The sequence below is a fragment of the Mus caroli genome, chromosome 12, assembly GCF_900094665.2.
Source record: "Mus caroli chromosome 12, CAROLI_EIJ_v1.1, whole genome shotgun sequence".
Taxonomy (NCBI): domain Eukaryota; kingdom Metazoa; phylum Chordata; class Mammalia; order Rodentia; family Muridae; genus Mus; species Mus caroli.
The window spans coordinates 77,449,343-77,469,527 of NC_034581.1; the positions used below are offsets into that span (position 1 = coordinate 77,449,343).

The following is a 20,185-nucleotide window of genomic DNA, read 5'->3' on the forward strand; positions in this document are numbered from 1 at the left end:
ATCATTCATTTTCCATGGAGGACACGAGGGGGAAGGAAGAAAAGAGGAGAGTGGGCTTTCTCTATATCTTCACTCATGGAAATGGAGATTCCGTCTTCCACAAGGAAACATGAGCCATGAGGAATGAATATTCCCCCAGCTCATAAACTGGGTTGTCACCCAGGTCCATGGAATTCTGGGACATGGAATCGCTCTGACCAGGGTCTCCCTTTTCTCATAGTGATGGTATCTGGTTAGTCAACTGTGCCAATAGCCAAAGGAGGATGCAGGAAGGATGGGAAGATATGGGGGATGCAGGGATCTTCTCTCTGAGGATTCCTTGTAGGTGAACAAGTCTGCTATGGCTTCAGAGAAGCACTTCCATGCTTTGTGGTTGGACCCACTCAATGCTGAGGGTCAAGTTTGGGGGTTGTGTGAGTGAAGACAGGTCGCCAATGGCCACCGTTGGGAATGAACTGAGGTTGTCTGGCCCAGCAGTCTGCGTGCCCTCATCGCTGTCACCCTCTCTCAGTTATCTCTGCCTTCCCTCTACCCATGATGCCAGCCACCTGTTGGTTCTTTCTTCCCAATCCAGTGTTCCCAGATGGCCCTAAGGGAAGGCAGAGACCAGGTTCTAGGTGTTGAGTGACTGGGTGAGACTACCTGGGAGGTAGAGGTGGAGAGTGGGGGAGTGCTGGCAGGAAGGAGGCTCCAGTTTGGATGGACTGAGGTCCCTGGGAAGCAAAGAGAAGCATGGGTTAGCTCTCCCAGAATCAAATGGCACCACGTTATAAAAGAGGTGGAGACTGTCACTTCCTACAGATATGGTTTTTCTCCATTAACTTTTCTGATTAACTCCGTGATTGCATAATAATTGTGGGCCATTTAAGTACACAGCAATTACCACAAAAATCACAGGGTGATTATGGGCTTATTTCAGTCCAGTAAACTAAAGGGCTCCCAAGAGAGCTGAGAACCACAAGTCACACGGCAATTAATCTGAGGTGAATTTTACTTTTATGATGGAGCGATACACGCTTTGGGGGCAGGGGGTGACTCCTGATCAGAACACACAGGATCTGGCTTTGTCATCCATTAATTTCCCTTCTGCAGTTTTTGCTTTTCCCAACTGAGGCCATTGATATTAATCTTTAGGGTCTTGTCCCAGGCTAGGGCCACCACACTGTCTTTAGAAATCCAGATGGTTTAAGTGACTTTTAAAACAAGTAACTGGAGCGTTTCACAGATGTTTTTGCCTGCTGTTTAAACTTCCATGTTTGGGAAGGAGAATTGGCAACCAGGTGGCTGCATCTCTTCCTACCAAGTCACGCATGCAGGGACAGAGAATTCAGAGCTTAGTAACCTAGATCTTCATACCTCGCATGGGCGACTCTGCTTCTGGTCACTCTTCCTGTCTGCCCATCATGGTCAGTGCTCACAAATGCTAATCTGCAATCTCTTTCGGAGTGTGGCGTTTCCGAGGGGCACCTTAGCTCCTAGGAGCGGGAATGCTGAGAAGGCAGAAGAGAAAACAGCATAAACACCTCTCACTTCCTCTCTTTATTCTTCCAGGATTGACCGGAAAAAGGATAAGACAGAAAGAAAAATTCTGGATAGCCAAGAACGGGCCTTCTGGGATGTCCACAGGCCAGTGGTGAGGAAGCTCTGCTTGGTTCCCCGAGTGGGACCCGCCTACCTTTTTCTTTTCTTTGATCCCAGGACATGCCCACCCGTCTTTGGTGACCACATGACCCTTCCTTAGGAGAGTTGCTATGTTTTGTGAAGTCGGCCTTTCCATCTGTTCACATTCTCTCCATAGGCCTCCTGGAGGAATGCCAATTCTGCTTTTAAAAATTATACACTGGTGGAAACGTAGGACCAGAAATGGGGAACCATGGGAGTGCAGAGAGCGGAGCTTTGGAGTCTTTGAGACCTCCATTCCTTCCATTAGCAATGTTCATTTCCACCATCATTAAGCCCTGAATCTTAAGACATTCTTTCCATGTACTGTTCAGTCTTACAGTAGCCATGTTCTATAGAAAGTCTTTGCAAACTCTGGAGTAGTGAAGATTGAAGCATTGCTCCTGTGTGAGCTGGCTTCCTTTGAGAAGCTGCTTACATACTTTGACCAATACGTAGCTTTGTCTCACACATATTCCTGTGTGAAGACACCACTGTTCATATGATAAGGTTAGCACATGGTGGTGAGCCCATGACTGGCAGAACTCAGTTCAAGCAAGGTCACAGCCATTCTGTTTTCTCCTATGGCACAGCTGAGCCCCCTTTACCCTTAGGACACTTTACAATTCTCTGACACCCTGCCTGGAGGCTACTGAAAATGGAAAAGTCACCAAGAAGAACACAAAACTGTAGAAAGCCTGGAATCAGATAAGTGCTGTAGAGGCTGCTGTCCAGCGTGGGATAGGAAGGCAGAGCTTTACCCTGTCCAGCCTCATCTGAGCATGGTTCTGAGGGTGACTCAAAGTGAGTGTTCTGCACGTGGCTGTAAATGGTCATTATGCTCTGAGAACCTTGATTTGCACGTTACAAAGAAAATTCAGCAAGTAGATGAATTCACAAACCAGAAGACAATGAGGCTTGACTGTATCTCTGATTTCACATTATTAAAACAAATCTTGATTGCCCTCAGGAAATGGAATTGAAAATGAACACACTATTGCAACTTTCCTAAAAACCAATTAAAAGCAACAGTTCCACAAAGCCCCTCCCTGTCCACACATGTTTGTTTTTTCTTTCTTTTTTTTCAGGTGGTTAGAGATGGGGCATAGCAAAGGCTATGCCCAAAGCACTGCGGCCACTTGAAATATAGGTGTGATGCCAGGAAGGCCTACTAGAGCCTTCCCAGGGTGCCCTGACTATAAGGTCAGGTTTTATATTTCCAGTGAGAACTCCACAAAGAAGCACTGTGGCAAGATGACTAGATGAAGCATTATCTGCAAAGGGGAGGAGTAGGTCTGACAGGACCACCTGGATTTGATTGGAAACAATTTTCACTCAGTAATTTATACTATTTTTTTTTTCTTCTCAGCCAGGCTGTGTGAACACAACAGAAATGGATATCAGAAAATGTCGGCGTTTGAAGAATCCACAAAAGGTTAAAAAGGTTCGCTAGTTGACTTGAATTACAACTTCCTGGTGGGGAATAGCCCTCTGTTCCTGGTGGGTGTTCACAGTGATTTTTTTTTCTGCTTGTAATTCTGCCTCACTTTGTCTTTTAAAATAATTTTATTCACAAATTCTAGAAATATTCGTTGGGTGGCGGCTGGTATGTTCTAGGCATTGTGCAAATTGCTGAGGTCCAGTTGCAGGTTTTGGGGGGGAAATCTCATAGTTTTGAAGGGAATGAAACCAGACTGCAGGCCTCCTTGGGCCACTGTGCTGCATTAGGGAAAATAGGTAAGTTCAGGAGCCCAGGAGGTGTAGCTGACACAGAGTGGGGTCTCCCAGGGGCTTTATGTAAGCAGGATCCTCTGAGATAAAGAGTAAATAGAAGGTGCCTCTGGGGAGGTTGCAGTGAAGAAAATAAACCACTGGGGAAAAAATAGGGGCAGGCTGCAGGTACAGAGAGCCTGGTACTTAGAAGCAAATGGGAGTGTTTAAATAGAGCTGAATTGTCAAACCCATGTCACCATCTTGCCCTACTTTGAATGACCCCAGGATCCCTTGTATTTCACTGGACTAAAACGGGCAGTGGCCACAGCATCCCTGTGGATACTCAGGCTACCTCCATCCATCCATTCACCCTCTCCAAAGACCATGCTTCAGGAGGATGTGGCTGTGCTCTCTAACACTAATTTGAGAAGGTTAGCGACATCCTCAACCATTGCCAATGCACACGATGACCAAGTACGAATTCAGAGCACTTCGGATCAGAAGTGTTTCAGTGCTTGGGATGCCTGTAGATTACCTCTCAAGCTATCTTAAGGGGAAGGACCCAAGTCTGAGTACAAAGCATACTCGTTTCATAGCCACCTTATGCATATAGTCCAAAAGTAATGTTATGTATTATTTTCAGTGTACCTATGCTTTAACCAGAACCTATTCTGTGAGATGAGGTATAGAATTTTCCTCTTGTGGGATTTGGGATTTGAGAAGATTTCAGATATTTAGACAAGGATTAGCAGTGTGCTGTATGTACATGTGTGCATGTGTGTGTGAACGGGTATGTATCAGGAGAGAGAGACAGAGACAAAGACAGAGAGATAGAGACAGAGAGAAAGACAGATGGAGGGGAGAGAGAAAGGGAGATACAGAGACTGAAACCCCAGGTATGTACTTCTTGAAATTACTTATGTTATTTGATCATTGGGTAAATAACAATACTATATTTCAAACCTAGTCTTGATGTCCTTACTTAGTCTTTAATCGCCCTAATTCTAAGATCCCAGAGTTTTATACAGCAACATGTGTAACATCTGAGCCTTCATAATTATGTAGATTTCAGCTATGCACAGCATGTCCTTTGGGGCTGTTTCTGTCCCTCTTCATAACACCACAAACTACTTGAAAAGCAGCCATGGCTGTAGACTTGTGCAGAAACGGAGGCCAGAAAGCTACTTAATTTAAAAGGAGCATGAACCAGGAAGGCTTCCATCTCGACCCTGTACCAGGGGGTGCATGTTATCTGCTGGACAGCAGGAGACCCATGGGAGACTTTTGAATGTACCTTCCAGCTGTTGTCCTTCCAGCTGTTGTCCTTAAGCTCAATGTTGACCACAAATCACCTGAGGTGTTTGTTTAAAGTGCAGACTCCCAAATTGTGATTCAGTCAGTCTGGGGTGGGACTCAGCAATGTACCTCTTGACTAAAGACCCCCAATGGATGCTTTAAGGTCCGTTGGCCTCTGGATTGTATTTAGAGAAACAGTGCTACACATAGAAACCATTTTAGCTCAAGGAAATGAAGGATTTCCTCGCTGTTGTAGCCCAAAGAGGATGTGGTCCCTTCAGAAGTCTACCATGGGAGAAATTCAGGGTCAAGTCATTTGGCTGGATGCCAGAGAGATATTAAAAGAAAGAGATGAAGGGTTGGCTCCCAAGGCACCCATGACACTGAGGGTATGCAATTCATATTTTTGCTTCGTCTTCTAGTCAGTATATGGTGTGACAGACGAGACCCAGTCACAGAGTCCAGTGCACATACCAAGCCAGCCAATCAGGAAAACTACAAAAGATGACATCCGAAAACAGGTGAGTGAATCCTCGAAGTGTGATCCACGAGCGGCAGAATCCAGCTGCTGGATGACTTCAACCTGTGTGTGCCATGGGTGACACTTTTAGAAAGAGTGAGAAACTCTCCACCGTGGATCCCTAGCAGATATTGGAAGGGGTGTGACCGAGCTATCTCAGTTGCGAGCTGGCTTTTGAGGTCAGAGTTCCCGAGTGCCTGCTGTGAGACATAGGGAGGGAAAGGTAGACATCCCATCCTGGAGGAGTTAACATTATAATGAATTCCCAGAATGCACCAGTCCAGGACCACTCTCTATATACCTCTATAATGCTAAGACTCCAAGGGAGGACATCAACAATAAAGAGTGCTCCATCCCAAAGTCATCGCAGCATCACTTTCAACTCATAACTCACATATTAGTTTGTGTCTTGATGAGGAAGCCGGATTAACAGAGAGTGGCTAAGGACGTCACTCCCTTCTGAAGTCTACTCTTTATTATGTTTTGCTGACTTCTGATGGGCCAGGCAAAGGTGTCACTTTAGATGCCTTTTTCTGACAAGCTTATGGCTAGGTGGGAAGAAAGAAACAGACAGATGCAAAATACTTGATTCTAGTTAAACACAGCCAGCACATGAGTGTGATAAATACATGGAAACTGGGCAGAGGAACTATTACAGGGGTTTAGCCCAAACTATACTCTTGTAGTATACATATTGTCTATCTATTCTGTTGCCGATGTTTTTGACTATGTGCTATCTTTTGATTGAATAGTTTGGGAGAAAAGTAAAAATGAAATGATACGTATGAACAGGTGAAAGTGAGATGCTAACCTGTTTTAGAATCCAAAGTGTGGCAGGGGTTCCCAAAAGGGCAAATCGGTTGCTGGAGTTTGAGCTACAAGGTAACAGTGCTGTCCACGGAGTGGTTTAGACCTGGGTGTGATTGCAGGACTTGGGTTCACGGAATGAAAGAGAATCAAGCTCTACTTTGGCCTCAGCACCTATGTTCTCTTTTTCCCTCCAGATAACGTTTTTGAATGCACAGATTGACAGACATTGTTTGAAAATGTCCAAAGTGGCTGAAAGGTACGCTGCTCCCTGCCGATATTATTACCATGTGCATATTTTATAAAGGAGAAATGTCACAGGGTTAACAAGTACGTTCAGCTTCAGGAGACAGCCCATACTCACTCCTTCAGTCTGATGTATACAATCCCCAGGCCCTGTGTGAGTGTAGCTAACAGGCCTCCGAGCCTGAGCAAGACCCACTCCCTTATGCTTCTACCATGGAACCTGGTCAATCAGGGAAGAACACCTCTAAAAAAACTCCATCATTCACCTTTGCCCTCAGTCCCTTGGTTGATCCAAATGGAATCACTCCCTTTTCAGCTATAAAACGCTCAGATTCATTTTACGAAGGGAAAGAAGTTATGTGAGCCCTTTGAGGCAGCCGCATACACAGGAGGGGACTAGATCCTGGAAAGATGTCCCTCCTCCACATACCAACACCTGCTGAACTGCATTGCACCGACTGTAAAGCAAACATCGAGCCCCTGCAGCCTGGCCTCCCCAACAGCTCCTGGGCTATAACCTGCGCTGGTAGCTGGTTCCACTCTGTTACCTCATAGGAGACTCAATTTTATCAACTAAATGATCCATTTTTTTAACCTTTCAGTGAAGATATAACCTGGGGATTCTGTGTGGAATAAATCTAATCAGGCAGCCAGAACTTAACACTTATTCATCTCTATGCTGCTGTAAAAGCAGTGTCCAATTTCTGATGGGATCCAGGATGTAAGTCAGGCTATTTACTGTGTATCAGAGAAACTGAGTTCTTGAAATTTAGAGCATGCGGGGTACTAGCTGTGTGACCCACCTCTAAGGCTTTCTCTGCTGACCCCTTGGGTAACCTACACCTTCTCTCTGGACAAATGGGAACTTAGAAAACTCCAACCTCAAATCCAAAGCCTGGATTAGTGTTCTTCTCAGGATACCAAGGACTTATGGCATTTTTATGTTGATTTGTATATATGCCCTGTATGTGTATCTATGTGCACTCCATCTTCTATGTTTGTTGTTATTGTTCTAGTACTGGGAATTGAACCTCACACACTGTGGGCGGGTGAGGTATTACTACTAACCTGTGTTTCCAAGGCCTTCATTTCCTTTTTATTTTGAAAAGGGAATCTCACTAAGTTACCTGGGATTTCTTTGATCTCCCTCTGCAGTTCAGGCAAGCCTTGAACTTGGGATCCTCCTGAGGAACTGGAATTACCTCTGGGTCCAGTCATAAGGATTTAATTTTTTAAATTATGAGTACATGTGTGTATATGAGTATATGTTATATATATGAGTATATGTGCATATATATTTATGAGTATATGTGTATATGTATATATGGAAATATGCACAGGAGTGCAACTGCCTACAGATGCTAGAAGAGAGCATTGGGTCCCCTGGAGCTGGAATTACAAGTGGCTGTTAGCTGCCCAGTGTGGGTACAAGAAACCTAGCTGGGGTTCCCTAGAAAAAGCAGTTTGTATTCTTAAGAGCTGAGGCATTGTGGACTTTTAATAGTAAACTTAGTTGTTGACATTCTGGGCCAGACGATGGCTTGTTGCATTTCTAAGTTCCTATCCTATGTCTCAGAATGTTATACAGCACTCCTAACCTCTATCCACTAGAGGCCAGTAGTGTCATCTCACCATTGTGACAACCAGCAATGCTGCAGAGCATTAGTAAATGTGCAAAGGGACAGCAGCAGCAAAGTTGCCCCCGTTAAGAATTATGGTGTTCCTGCGTTCCATCATGCAAATGCCTCTCACAGTGCCAATGGCTGAAGCTCCCATCACACAGAGAGCAGTTATTCTAAAGTCCCAGGTATTGACAGCTGCAGGCTAGGCTACAGGAGGCTTCTTGTCCTCGCTGTCAAAATATGGGACTCCTGGCCAGCACACCAGCCTCTGAAAGTACCTTTCTGTTCCAAACTGAGGATACCTTTGCCTCCCACCTACAAAGAGCCAAGAGCAAAGCTGCTGAAGTTGCCTCAACGTTCCTGTGCTGTGGCTGTGAGACCATCAAGCCTCTGTTTGGGAGGCAAGGTACAGAAATGGCTGACCTGGCAGGCTGCAGTATCTGTATGCATGGTCATATCTGACTTGGAAGGGCTCTTAGGAGAGAGTGTATACAGAGCATCTTTCATCAGGTTCCCATGTCCAGGGTCAATGTTCCAAGGCCAGGATGGAGAGCTAAGCAATGGGAATTCCTAAACCCAAGCCCTAGGCATGGACCCAGGGGCGACTTAAGCAAGCTGTACTTTGAGCTTTTAAGGGGACGAATCTGGTGTCTAAGGTTCTGGGAACGCTATTTGCAGCTACGTAGCCTGGGAACTCACTTCAGAGGGGACCTCTGAGTTTCAGCTTTATCTTATCTTTGGGGTGACTGGAGAAGCCTACACCAGTTATTGTGAGATACCAGTCAGAATGTGGTAGGTGATATGTCCCAGGAGGGCCCGTAGCAAAGGCAGGGAGTCTGGCAGGTCCCATTGTTTGTTTGTTTATGGGCTGTGTGGGAGGAGCCCCAGCTGGTACATCTAATTACACTGGAGAGGTGCTCACACAAGGGCTTATTCCAACCGCAAGTCCCCAGCCAGAAACTTCCAGGAGTCCAACCCCAGCAGAGGCTGGAATTTATAACTGACAACTCTTCAATTCGACGTAAGGGTTTTCATTAGAGCCACAAGCAAACTCCCAGAGAGCAGTGGGGGGAGAGCAGCCGGGTGTTTGCTGGAGATAAAGCGGCCCGGGCCTAGCCTGTCAGCTGCTGTGTTCTGCCAGGAGGGGCTCGGGTGGTGGCACTGGCAGCTGGCCAGAGGCGAAAACTGAGATCTCCTGGGTGAGCCACACAGTCCCATGTCTGGGATCCGGTTTCCCTGGGCCTGCTCCAGGTGATAAGTGTTAATTAGAATTGTGTCCCCCTGAGGAAAGGTCCCTGCCTTTTTTTTTTCCACTCAGTTGCCTAAGAACCCAAGAGGTAAGAAGCTGTTGCTGGTGATACCGGCGGCCAGTTTTGCAAAAGCAAGAACTGGGCAGGATTAAAACCTGCAGCCGACAGTTAGAGGGACAGAGCAGTCAGCCAGTGTGTTTCGGGACCCACTAGGGAGGTTTGATTCCTGCCTCCTCCGCCATTTCCTGTGTTCTTGATGAAGCAAGTTGCTCCGTCTCTCTTTCTCTGCTTTTCTGCTTGAGAAGAGGAGATAGTGTTGCTGGTTATCCCACAGGGTTAAGGAGTGAGCCCAAGCTTGAGGCCTGGCTCCAGTCCTTGGCACTCAGGTCCCTTCCCCACGAGCAGGAAGGACTAGTAATTTTCCAAAGTGGTGATTAACAGTCCCTCTGACAGGAGCAAACCTCAGGTATATGAGATGGAAGGAGGAGGGAGACTGGCCTTGAAGATGACAGTTCTGTGTTAATGCAAGTCTTCCCAGCCAGCCTCTCTCCCTCCTCTCTCTGACTCCTATTCCAACAGCCCTGCAGACTGCCCAAGGCCAGCACGGAAGCTCTCGGTCTGTGCAGTTCCCCTTTTCCTATCCTGTAGACACACCAATCCCCTCTCCTCTTCCAGGAGGGAGGTGTTCTGTATGGAGGGACTGGCTCTTTAGATCTCCTCGGTTCATTACAGTTTCAAATATTCTGTGCATTGTGCCTAACAGTGTTTAAGTGCCCCTGAGACGGCATCTGTGTGCTGCCTGGGCTGATTCTTGCACTTCCTGAATGTGTAGCCCTGTTCTTGACTCCGAAATAACGATCACTATATACTCAAACCAACGTTCCAGATACACACCGCTCACTACCCTGCTTTCTGGTCTTAACTATTTTAAGTGAAGATCCTCCTTAAATGCGGCTCACAAACTTGCCTTCCTAAAGAAAGAACACTGCCTTCCAGCTCATTTTTCTGGATAACTTGAGCCAGTGTACTTATAGTTTGCTTTTAAACTCCTTTAAGCCGGGCGGTGGTGGCACATGCCTTTAATCCCAGCACTTGGGAGGCAGAAGCAGGCAGATTTCTGAGTTTGAGGCTAGCCTGGTCTACAAAGTGAGCGCCAGGACAGCCAGGGCTACACAGAGAAACCCTGTCTCAAAAAACTAAAACAAACAAACAAACAAACAAACAAACAAACAAAAACCTCCTTTAAGTCCCTGCTCTTCAGAGACAGCACACACAGCTCCTACACAAAATGGCCCTAGAGTGCTGTGTTCTTTAAGTCTCTGGTTCAAATTCTTACATCTTAGTCTTGGTTTTCTTTCTCTTTCTCTCTCTCTCTCTCTCTCTCTCTCTCTCTCTCTCTCTCTCTCTCTCTCTCTCTTTCTTTCTTTCTTTCTTTCTTTCTTTCTTTTTGTTTTTTTTTGTTCTGTTTTTCATTTTTTTGGTTTTTGTTTTGTTTGTTTGTTTGGTTGGTTGGTTGGGTTGGGTTGAGGGTTTTGGGTTTTTGAGACAGGGTTTCTTTGTGTAGCCCTGGCTGTCCTGGAACTCACTCTGTAGTTCAGACCTCAAACTCAAAGATTCATCAGCTTCTGCCTGCCCCCCCCCCCCAAGAGTGCTGGGATCAAGAGCTTGCACCACAGGTAATATTCTCTCTCTAAACATGCATCCTGTCTTCCCAGGCTGTAACAGACAAGGCTTATCAGTTAGCTGTGACTTACAAAGAACCTCTATATTCAGAAGCCTAACACTACAATAGCTGCCTTCCTCTGCCCACAGCAGATCCATCCATCCCCCCCACTACCCCCCCCCGCCACCCGCCACCAGGGATGGCCAAATACTGCCAAATGCTACATACACTATTTTCTCCTATGCCTACAAACCCTGGATATCAATAATAACTCATAATAAAATAGGACGATCATAGCAATGTATAACAGCGATGTAAATGCAGCCTCTTTTGGAATTCTCGAGGGCTCGTGTAAGGAACAAAGGATGTGCTTTGCGGCTTTTCTTTGGTGCCTCTGGATTACACGCACAGCCTAACTTGAGGCAGCCTTCAGTAAAACAAGGGTTAGTTGAACACCAGCACCGCAGTCCACAACAGTGGATCCGATAGCACACGTAGAAACTAAGTGACTAACGGGAGGTAGGATATACAGCATGGAAACACTGGGCAAGACTCTTGTCTTGGGTGGAGATATTATCACACTGCTCGGGCCAGTGCGTGACTTTAAAACTCATGAATTATTTGTTCCTGGGATTTTTCCACTTAATATTTCCGGACTGTGGCTTATCATGGGTAACTGTAGTTGCTGGAACAATAGAATGTAGGAGAGGCCATTACTCTATGTGCGTTCATTCTTTCTCAGGTGTCTATTCGCCAACTGGTTGCATGAGCTAAGCTGCACATTTGCTCGCAGCTGTAGACTGGGTAGGAAGCTCTGCTGATCCTGGCTGACTGTCTCATGTATATGGCTTCTGATCATGTAGGACGGCTTCAACAAGGGCACTTGTACTCTCTTTTACATGAACTATCATCCCCAAGCCGGCTAGTTTGATATCACTCGCACAGAAACAACAAGAACACAGGAACAAAGCATACTCATGCAAAACCCAGGTCACAAACCCCCGATAAGATTAAAAGGCCTGAGTATTACAGCCCATTTTTAAAACCAGTCTGCCACAGCAGACAGTGATGTCACAATGGCCCTGAGTCTAAAGCAGTGGTTCTCAACCTGTGGGTCGTGACCCCCATGGGGGTCGCATACCAGGTATCCTGTACATCAGATACTTGCCTTATGGTCCGTAACAGTAGCAAAATCACAGTTATGAAGTATCAATGAAATAATTGTATGGCTGGGAGTCACCACAACACGAGGAACTGTATTAAAGATTCACAGCATTAGGAGACTGGGAACTACTGTCCTAAGGGCAGTGTAAAAGCTCTTTCCCACGAGCCATGTTTTTCTTAATGACAGTAAACTTGGAGGCATGGAGTGTGTTTCTCCTAGAGACTCCAATGAGACCTTTGTGTTAGTCGCCTGCCTGTTAACTGTGACCAAATACCAAAAAGAATCAACTTAGAAGAAAGAGATTGTATTTGAGCTCATAGATCAGAAGTTTCGACCCAGGCTCATTTGGCCCCATCAGTTTGGGCCTGTGCCTAGGAAGACTGTCAAGTGGTAAGGGCATAGTGGAATAAAGCTGGTAGCTGTGAATGGGAGGGAGAAGAGAGAGAGGGCATGGGAGAGGAGAAAGAAGAGAGGGGGGAGAGGAAGGGAGGGGAGGGGAGAGAAGGGGAGGAGTGGGGCGGGTCAAGGTGAGTCGAGGCGAGGAGAGGAGAGAAGAGAAGAGAAGTCTGGTCCCAATATTTCCTTCAAGCGCCCAATCCCAGCGACCTTCATTCTTCCACTAGGGTCTGCCTCATGCTGACCAAGTCTTTCATACATAGCTTTGGAGGACCTTTAAGAACCAAACTATAACATACTCTATGGTGACTTCTCCAGATAGATGAAGTTGCCAAAGACATGAGGTCTTCCTCCTCTTTGCAGGAGTCCCAGGCTTATGTATTTTAATCCACCCACCCAAGCCTCCCATGGCTAGCAGCAGTGTTATACAGTTTTGTACAGAACTCTATACATCTCAGCTTCCAGTTGCCTGGCATCTCTGATCTCCCCACAGCACAGAGAGTTCTTCCCAAGCCTAGCGATGCTGGGGGACACCACAGTAACCGGGGTACTGCCTCAGGTCCCAGCATAGCATCTGCACACAGAAAGATCAAGTTGTCTCATTTTTATGCCTGCTTGCAGTGCTTGGCCCACCTTTACTCCATTCCTGGGAGTCCTTAGTGTGTCACAGCTGACTGCTGAATTGATTTTTTTTTAACATCATCTTGCTTGCCCATCTCTGAGATTGCTGCTGCTCCCTAAAATTGGATGCTGGTTCCTCCTCTGCCTCCTGACCCTCGGTGATCATGAAATGTAATTAATGAAATGCGATAAGACAGCAAGGAACCGGATACCCCAAGGCTCTATTAAAAATCTGCTAGGGTGATGATAGTAGTCTGTGAACTTAATGTCTGGTGATAAATTCAGGGGAGGGTGCGGAGGAGGCCAATACAGCTCTGCTTTCATGGGGTTTGAGAAATTGTGAGATCCTTTCACTTCCCAGCCCATCTTAATCAGTAGAAAAGGAATGGCAAGAAGTCACCATATAGCCAAGGTCATCCATCCCTATTCAGGCCAAAATCTGGAGTCTGTAGCCTGTGGAATAAAGAGAGGCCGGTGAAGCTCCAGACACACACTCTCGTCTCAGAGGGCTACGTTCACCTTCACTCCGCCCAGGTTTTTCCTCCTGAATACTGTGTCTCTGGGTAGCCTCCAGTAAGGGTGTTCTGTCCCCCACCCACCCATCTTCTCCTGCCTTCCTCCCTCCCCACCTGTAGAGGGGCTCTGTATCTCCCTCCCCTCTCCCTTCAGGTCCTTCCTGTCCCACTTGCCTTCTAAGCATCACTGTTTAGAAATTGCACACACCCAAAAAAGGGAGCAAGCATGACCCCTCTTCACCCTCTTACACTTTGGGGTCTCCTGCTCTCTCGAAGGCTCTGACTTTATAAATAAATGCCTTAGCACATTTTAGTGTATTCCTGAAGTGGGGGCACAGCGTTTCAGATTCCACTTCTGGCTTTAATGCTGTCTACAGCTTCCAGCCATACCTCACAGCACCTTTTCTGTAGCAATTACCAATGTCTGTGCCTTTTCAACGTCTCTGCCAAAATCACATGTGTGCTGGGCCAGGGACTAGTCTAGAGACTCCCTGCTATGTATTGTTTCACGGTGGGAGACAGCACCTGTTCTTTCTCTGGACTACATACTAAATGTTTGTGTGTGTGTGTGTGCGTGTGTGTGTGTGTGTGTGTGTGTGTGTGTGTGTGTGTGTATGTCATATCTCATAACTCAGAAGGAAATGATGAGTCTTTCCGTTAAGGAAGAGAGGATGGAATCTAAAACTTGCCCCCAAGCCTTCTCAAGTGGGTAGACTAGGTGTTTTTCTGAAGTCACTTTCTTTCATTATGTCCTTCCTCTCCAAATATATCAAGGTGGCCTCTAATTACAACCTAAAATCAATAACTTCTTCATCCTCTTGAAAGGTGAGTATAATTAGGAACTGACTTTGCAGGGACGGTCATGATGAAGCTCAGTTGGTAGAGTGCTTGCCTAGCATAGATGAAGCTCTGGGTTCAATCTCCAGCATCCCAGAGACAGACCAAGTTCATCCCATAGACCAGGTTACATACCTGTAACCATGGCACCCAGGAGATGGAGGCAGGAAGCTCAAAGGTTCACGGCCATCCTCAGCTACATACCAAGTTCAAGATCAGCCTGTGAGTCATGGGACACTGTCTTGAACAAACAAAAGAAGGCAAGATGTCTTTGCTGCCAGCTCTGTGCTGGTATTGTCCTGTGATGATGCAGTGGGGCCTGATGACTTCAGCAGGTGGTGGATACTGCATTAAAGGATGCACTGGCCACAGAGAGTCCACCCTGGCAGCACTTGTTTAGGAAGATGAGACAGATATACAGACAAATCAGCTATATCCACGTCTACACCGACAAGACAGCTGTAAGCCTCTAGCAGTGGCAGGCAGCATCTCTGCCAGAACCCGATCGGTTAATCTCTTCTAAGGATGTGAGAATTTGCCATTTGGAAATAAGAAAACAAGTCGCTCGTTAGGAGTCAGGGGTGAGAGGCCGAGAGTTTCTAAAGTGCTGAATGACAGGTGTTGTTCCTAATGGACTTCTGCCAGATTTCTTATATTCACTTTCTATTTCACTGTCACATCCGAACACCTATGGACCATCAGTGCTTGTGTGCAGATGCACTGGGCAGCTTACATAGCCCTTTACATCCCTCTGGGTGTATCTCTCTTTGCTTCTGATGCCATTCCCCAAGCCTTTCTGTGGTCGTCAGTATTGACTTTAGACACAAATATCAGCCGTGCCTGCCTCCTTCCTTGCCTGCCTGGCATTTCATCTTGTGATCTGCACATGACCTGGGATACTGACAGCCTACCCAGTCAATGCTGAACATGGCTGTTTTATTGAGCTTGGTCTTCATGCACCCATTACCTTCATCCCCATCTCAAGGATATTTGTTAGGTTTCAAAGCAGAGCAACATCCATGTATACTCAGGCTCAGACAAAAGGAGAATGTATTGGCTCTCAGAACTCGAAGAGGTGTTTCGGAGTTCGGCATGGGACTGGCAGCCATGCTCAGGAAGGGCCAGGACTTTTAGCATCTCAGAGTTCTCAGACACTAACTGGCCCTGTCTCCTTTCTGTGAAGCCTCAGGATCTCTTATTAGAGACATGACCTAGAAGATGTGACAAGCTCCATTCTCTGCAGTTTCCGAGAAAGCACACTGGGCCCCACCCAGGGTAGGTAGGTGGCCCTGGATAAATCAACAGTGGCCAGGAGCAGAGCTTGTCAGCAGCATGATGTGTGTATGTCAGTGTGCACTGAGTCATCTAGAAGCAAATCCTAAGCCTTTCAATCTCTCCATTATGATCTTATCCCGTATAGATGGTCAACCCCATGTTTTCTTCCTGTATCCTCACCTGAGAAACTCTAGCCCCCAAGAATAAGCTTCCCCCCCCCCCAGCCACCTCCACCCTGAGAACAAATGGAAGGAAAGAGGACAAGAAGGCAGGCACAGGCCTGGAGCTCAGACCTTGTGACAGATGAGGTGGAGAAGCAGAAGGGAAGAGAGGCAGACAACCTTTCCTGTCTCCCTGGTATGAGGAATTTTCTCATCTCCTCTTCATCCTCCATTATCCCAATTGTAGAAGGAGCCCTGTCTCACTCTCTCTGGGAATACCAGCACCCTCAAAAAACAGCAGAGCAATGGAGGCAACAGACTGTGATATTTGCAGAGCCACTGATATGAGTGTTCAAGAAAATGCACATCACTCCAGAGAGCACCATGCTAAGCAACATAAGTCAGATTCTGAAAAATGGGCATCAAATTTTCTCTCATATTCATATATATATATGCATATATATATTGTGTTATATGTGTGTATATATGTAAATGCACTTCTTTCTGGAGGTGACTGTGTCTCCTGGCTTCTGTACCAAAGTGACACCCATGGTGGGCAGAAATGTGGTCCTTCAGAGATGAGCACATTCTAATGCCTGCAGTCAGGCTTATGCTGTATGGAAAGAGAAATAGAGACTGCAGGTGGAGTTAAGGCTGCCAAGAAGTACACTTTAAAATATGTGCATTACCTCATCACATGGGTGGGTCAGCTGTTATCATAAGGGTCCTTAAAAGCTAGACAGGCAAGCCAGAGACATCAGTGGCGGTGAGGTGGAATGTGTAAAGGTTCAGTCGGCCATTTGTGGCTTTGGAGACGGAAAAGACCATAAGCCAAGGCAAGTGGTAAGTCCCTAGAGGCTGGATGGGGTAAGAAGATGCATTCCTTTCTAGAATGTTCCCCACCCCAAAGAAATCATACCCACCTGGCAGCAGTTCTAACTCAGTGAGTCCCACTCCAGACTCTGGTCCTCAGGACTAGGCTGATACATTAATGCTATCTTATTCTATTGAGTTTGGGGTAATTTATTACAGTATTATTAGGAACAAACACACAACCCAATGTCTCCTTTTCTCTGAGGCTCTTTACATCAGACCATTCATCTTTATCACCTTTAGCATCCCTGTATCTCTAGGCATCTTTTCCTCTGGTGGACATACATGGCTGCTTCTGACAACTCAACCAATTCCATGAAATATAACACTGGAGTACACTTGGCCATGTGATTCCCTGACCCCTTATGAAGCCTCTATCCAACTTCACATTTCCCTCTGACTAATTCCACCTATTGCTGTTACCGTGGCATTAACTTTAGTCATTGTCTTAATTCACGTCCAGATTACCAGGGTTTCAGTGAGAGGCTTCTACACTTCTCCCACGTGTTCCTCCTAAGTCTATCCTGATGCTTGTCTGGACCCTACTTCAGGGAACATGATGCAGACCTGGCCATGGGAACAGTTCCATTCACATGCCTACTGCCTGTTACAGAGCCCTGCCTTGTGCCCTCGGCCCCACTGTCTTGAACCCAAACCACCATTCAGTCTCATCAGCCCTCTTCTACTCGCTTCTCTGAAAATACATCCATTCCCAGTTTGCTCTCAAATATCTCTAAAAAGACGACGTTTAAAACCTGTCTGTCAAGATGGCTGAATCCTCACAGTTCTTAGTTACTGCCTGGTCCTTTGAGATTCTGCTGTCATAGGATGGTTTTAGACAGTGGCCTCCATTGCCTGTGTGCTGTCAGACAGGCAGCCTCACTGTTGTGAATGCCCAAGGGCTCCCTGAGTTCTCATCCAGCCTTTCCTGGGGCTTTCTCCTGCTCTGACATTGACACTGTTCTCATTCAGAGCTCCACCCAGAGACTTAGCCCTGGGCCCTGACCTATGGAGTTGGATGCCTCCTTTCAGGTTGGAAATCCCAGCCCAACTCTCAGAAACCTAAGAAGAGTAGAGGAAAGAAGAACAGAAAACTTGCTTGTTTCAGTCCCACTGTCTCTTCCAGGAAAGCCTGTTTCTAATTTAAAAAAAAAAATCCCAATGTGTAATCTAGTTGATAAGGATGTCTCACTTTTTTGCCTTGAGCTGTCAAGCAGATATCTTTTCTTTGAGATACAAAGCCAACTAAGGAAGACATTCTTGTATTGACCAGGGCAGATATCCTGTAAGGAAAGAGAGACCATGGCGGAAGGAAGGAAGGAAGGAAGGAAGGAAGGAAGGAAGGAAGGAAGGAAGGAAGGAAGGAAGACCCATGAACTGTTTGCTTCATTCTAATACCACCATGGATAGCCAAGGGTCTCATAATCAGAGAAGCTCCCAGTATCTCCTCATCCCTCAGACACTCAGGAATACCTCAGCAGGGCCTGTCATTCTCACTCCTTGAACAGAATGTAGGTTTGTTGGTGACAACTCCAAACAGTAAGATGACCTAGTATTGTCCTCTATAAACCCCTACTGTTTACATTTGCCTTGCTAGGGGGTTGAATAGTTCTACCCTCTCTCTCCAAACAGATATGTCCAGGTCTTGACCTGTGGGACCTGCAAGTGTGGCCCCACGTGGGGGAAGCATCCTTGCAGATGTGACTAAGTGGCCCTGGTAGGTTGCCCATGCACCCAGGCACATACCAGCAGCACTAAGTGGACTCTATTGGTTATGAAGAAAGAGTACATGAACTTGGGAGTATAGAATGAGATGGGGAATGGAAGGAGTTGGAGGGTATGGGGGATAGGAGTGTATTTGAGCAAAATACATTGTACACATGTATGAATTTTTCAAATAATATATATTAAATATAAATTAGATATAGATATGGGTTTTCTAGAAGAACCTTAAGCCAATGATAACTATTTATATTAGGAAATGAAGGAAATAGAAGGGAAGAGAAGAGAGGGGAGGGGAATGAAGGAGAAGGGAGAGGAGGAAGGGACAGGAAGAGAAGGGAGGGAAGGAGTGAGGGGAGATAGGATGAAATGAGACAAGAGGTCAAGTTGCAGACAGAGAAGAAGGCCACTAGAGACGAGAGGAGAGAGGGAGAGAGAGAGAGAGACAGACCGACAGACAGACAGACACTGGACTGCCTGGAGCCTCAAGAATCATCAATTAGCAAGAATGGACTCTGGAATCTCAGGAGGGATCACAGTCCTGCTGAGACCTTGATCGCAGACTTCTGGCCTCCAGAGCTGAGTACACACTCACACTATTTAAGCTACTAAGTGTGTGGTAATTTGTGACATCAATGTCATTTCTTTCAGGGTGAGTAAAATTAGTCCAGTGACAATGGAGTGGCTACTGTTGTGGGCTGTCCAACAGGAGTCCTTCCCGAGCACACTTTCCCAGAACTTTATTCTTGCTACTCTATAAAGTTCTTTCAGATGAGTCCCTACCTGTCAGGATGCAAACCTCAACGGAGGCTCACGGAACAGGCGACGATGAGTCTCCAGTGTGCATAGTGGCTTCAATTATGTATCTGCATCTGCAGATGATGTTCAGGATTATTTAAAATATTTTCCTGGTTTTTTTTCCAAAAAAATTTTTTTCAAAATTATTTTAATCACAGTGGTTTTGAGTATTCAACTAGGCTACTGTGTACAATAGTGTGAACTTGATAGAGATCAGATAAATGACCCAGCCAAGAACTGAAACAAAAGCCTTCCGTGTGAGCCACTCATTCTGCCATGCTGGTGGATGCTCTGTACTTAGGAGGGCAAGGAGGCTCTGAGGTGTCAGGAAATTGACAGCCACCTTTCAAACGAGCATTAGCAGTTATCTTCATTATGGCGCATGCGTACGTATGTGCGTGCGTGCGTGCGTGCCTGAGTGCGTGAGTGCCCGCGTGTGCATGTTCATGCAGGTTCGTACACATGCATCCTAGTTTTCCTTCCTGTCGCTGTGATCAAACACCCTGACAAAGGTTAACTTTAAGAGAAAAATGGTTTGCTCAGCTTACAATTTCAGGTTACCGTCCATCATTTTCATCATTACGGCAATTCAAGCTAGAAACTTGAAGCATCTGGTCCTGTCCATAGTCAAGAGCATAGAGGACGAATGCGCACATGCCTACCACTGCACCCACTTTAATACCACTCAGCCAGGTGGTGTTGGCGCACGCCCTTAATCCCAGAATTTGGGAGGCAGAGGCAGGTGGATTTCTGAGTTCTAGGCCAACCTGGTCTACACAGTGAGTTCCAGGACAGCCAGGGCTACACAGAGAAACTCTGTCTCGAAAAAAACAAAAGGAAAAAAAAATACTATTCAAGACCCAAACCCGGAATGGTGCTGCCCACAGTGGGTGGAGCTTCCTGCCTCAATCAATGGATCAAGACAATCTCCCCAGACACGCCCACAGGCCTGTCTGATCCCACCAGCATCTCATTGAGATTCTCTTCCCAGGTGGTTGTGGGCTGTGTGTGTGCAAATGTGAAAGCCAAAGGTCGATGTCATTCTC

General features: G+C 46.3%; 1 protein-coding gene and 1 long non-coding RNA gene across 9 annotated transcripts in view; one reads left to right on the plus strand and one right to left on the minus strand.

Moving 5' to 3' along the window:
• Positions 1 to 20,185, plus strand: part of Rgs6 (regulator of G protein signaling 6) — a 516,963-nt gene that overhangs the window by 425,260 nt on the left and 71,518 nt on the right. For all 8 annotated transcript variants that reach the window (XM_029484451.1, XM_029484450.1, XM_021178714.2 and 5 more), the window contains exons 9-12: positions 1,552 to 1,633; positions 3,029 to 3,103; positions 5,091 to 5,189; positions 6,193 to 6,254. In XM_029484451.1, coding sequence (XP_029340311.1) covers positions 1,552 to 1,633; positions 3,029 to 3,103; positions 5,091 to 5,189; positions 6,193 to 6,254 — 318 coding nt within the window. The remainder of the gene's footprint in view (positions 1 to 1,551; positions 1,634 to 3,028; positions 3,104 to 5,090; positions 5,190 to 6,192; positions 6,255 to 20,185) is intronic.
• LOC110306684 lies at positions 663 to 19,277 on the minus strand. The gene is made up of 3 exons (XR_002379307.2): positions 19,125 to 19,277; positions 1,357 to 1,490; positions 663 to 713 (listed from the first exon to the last, which is right to left on the minus strand). It is a non-coding gene; the product is annotated as an uncharacterized LOC110306684 (long non-coding RNA).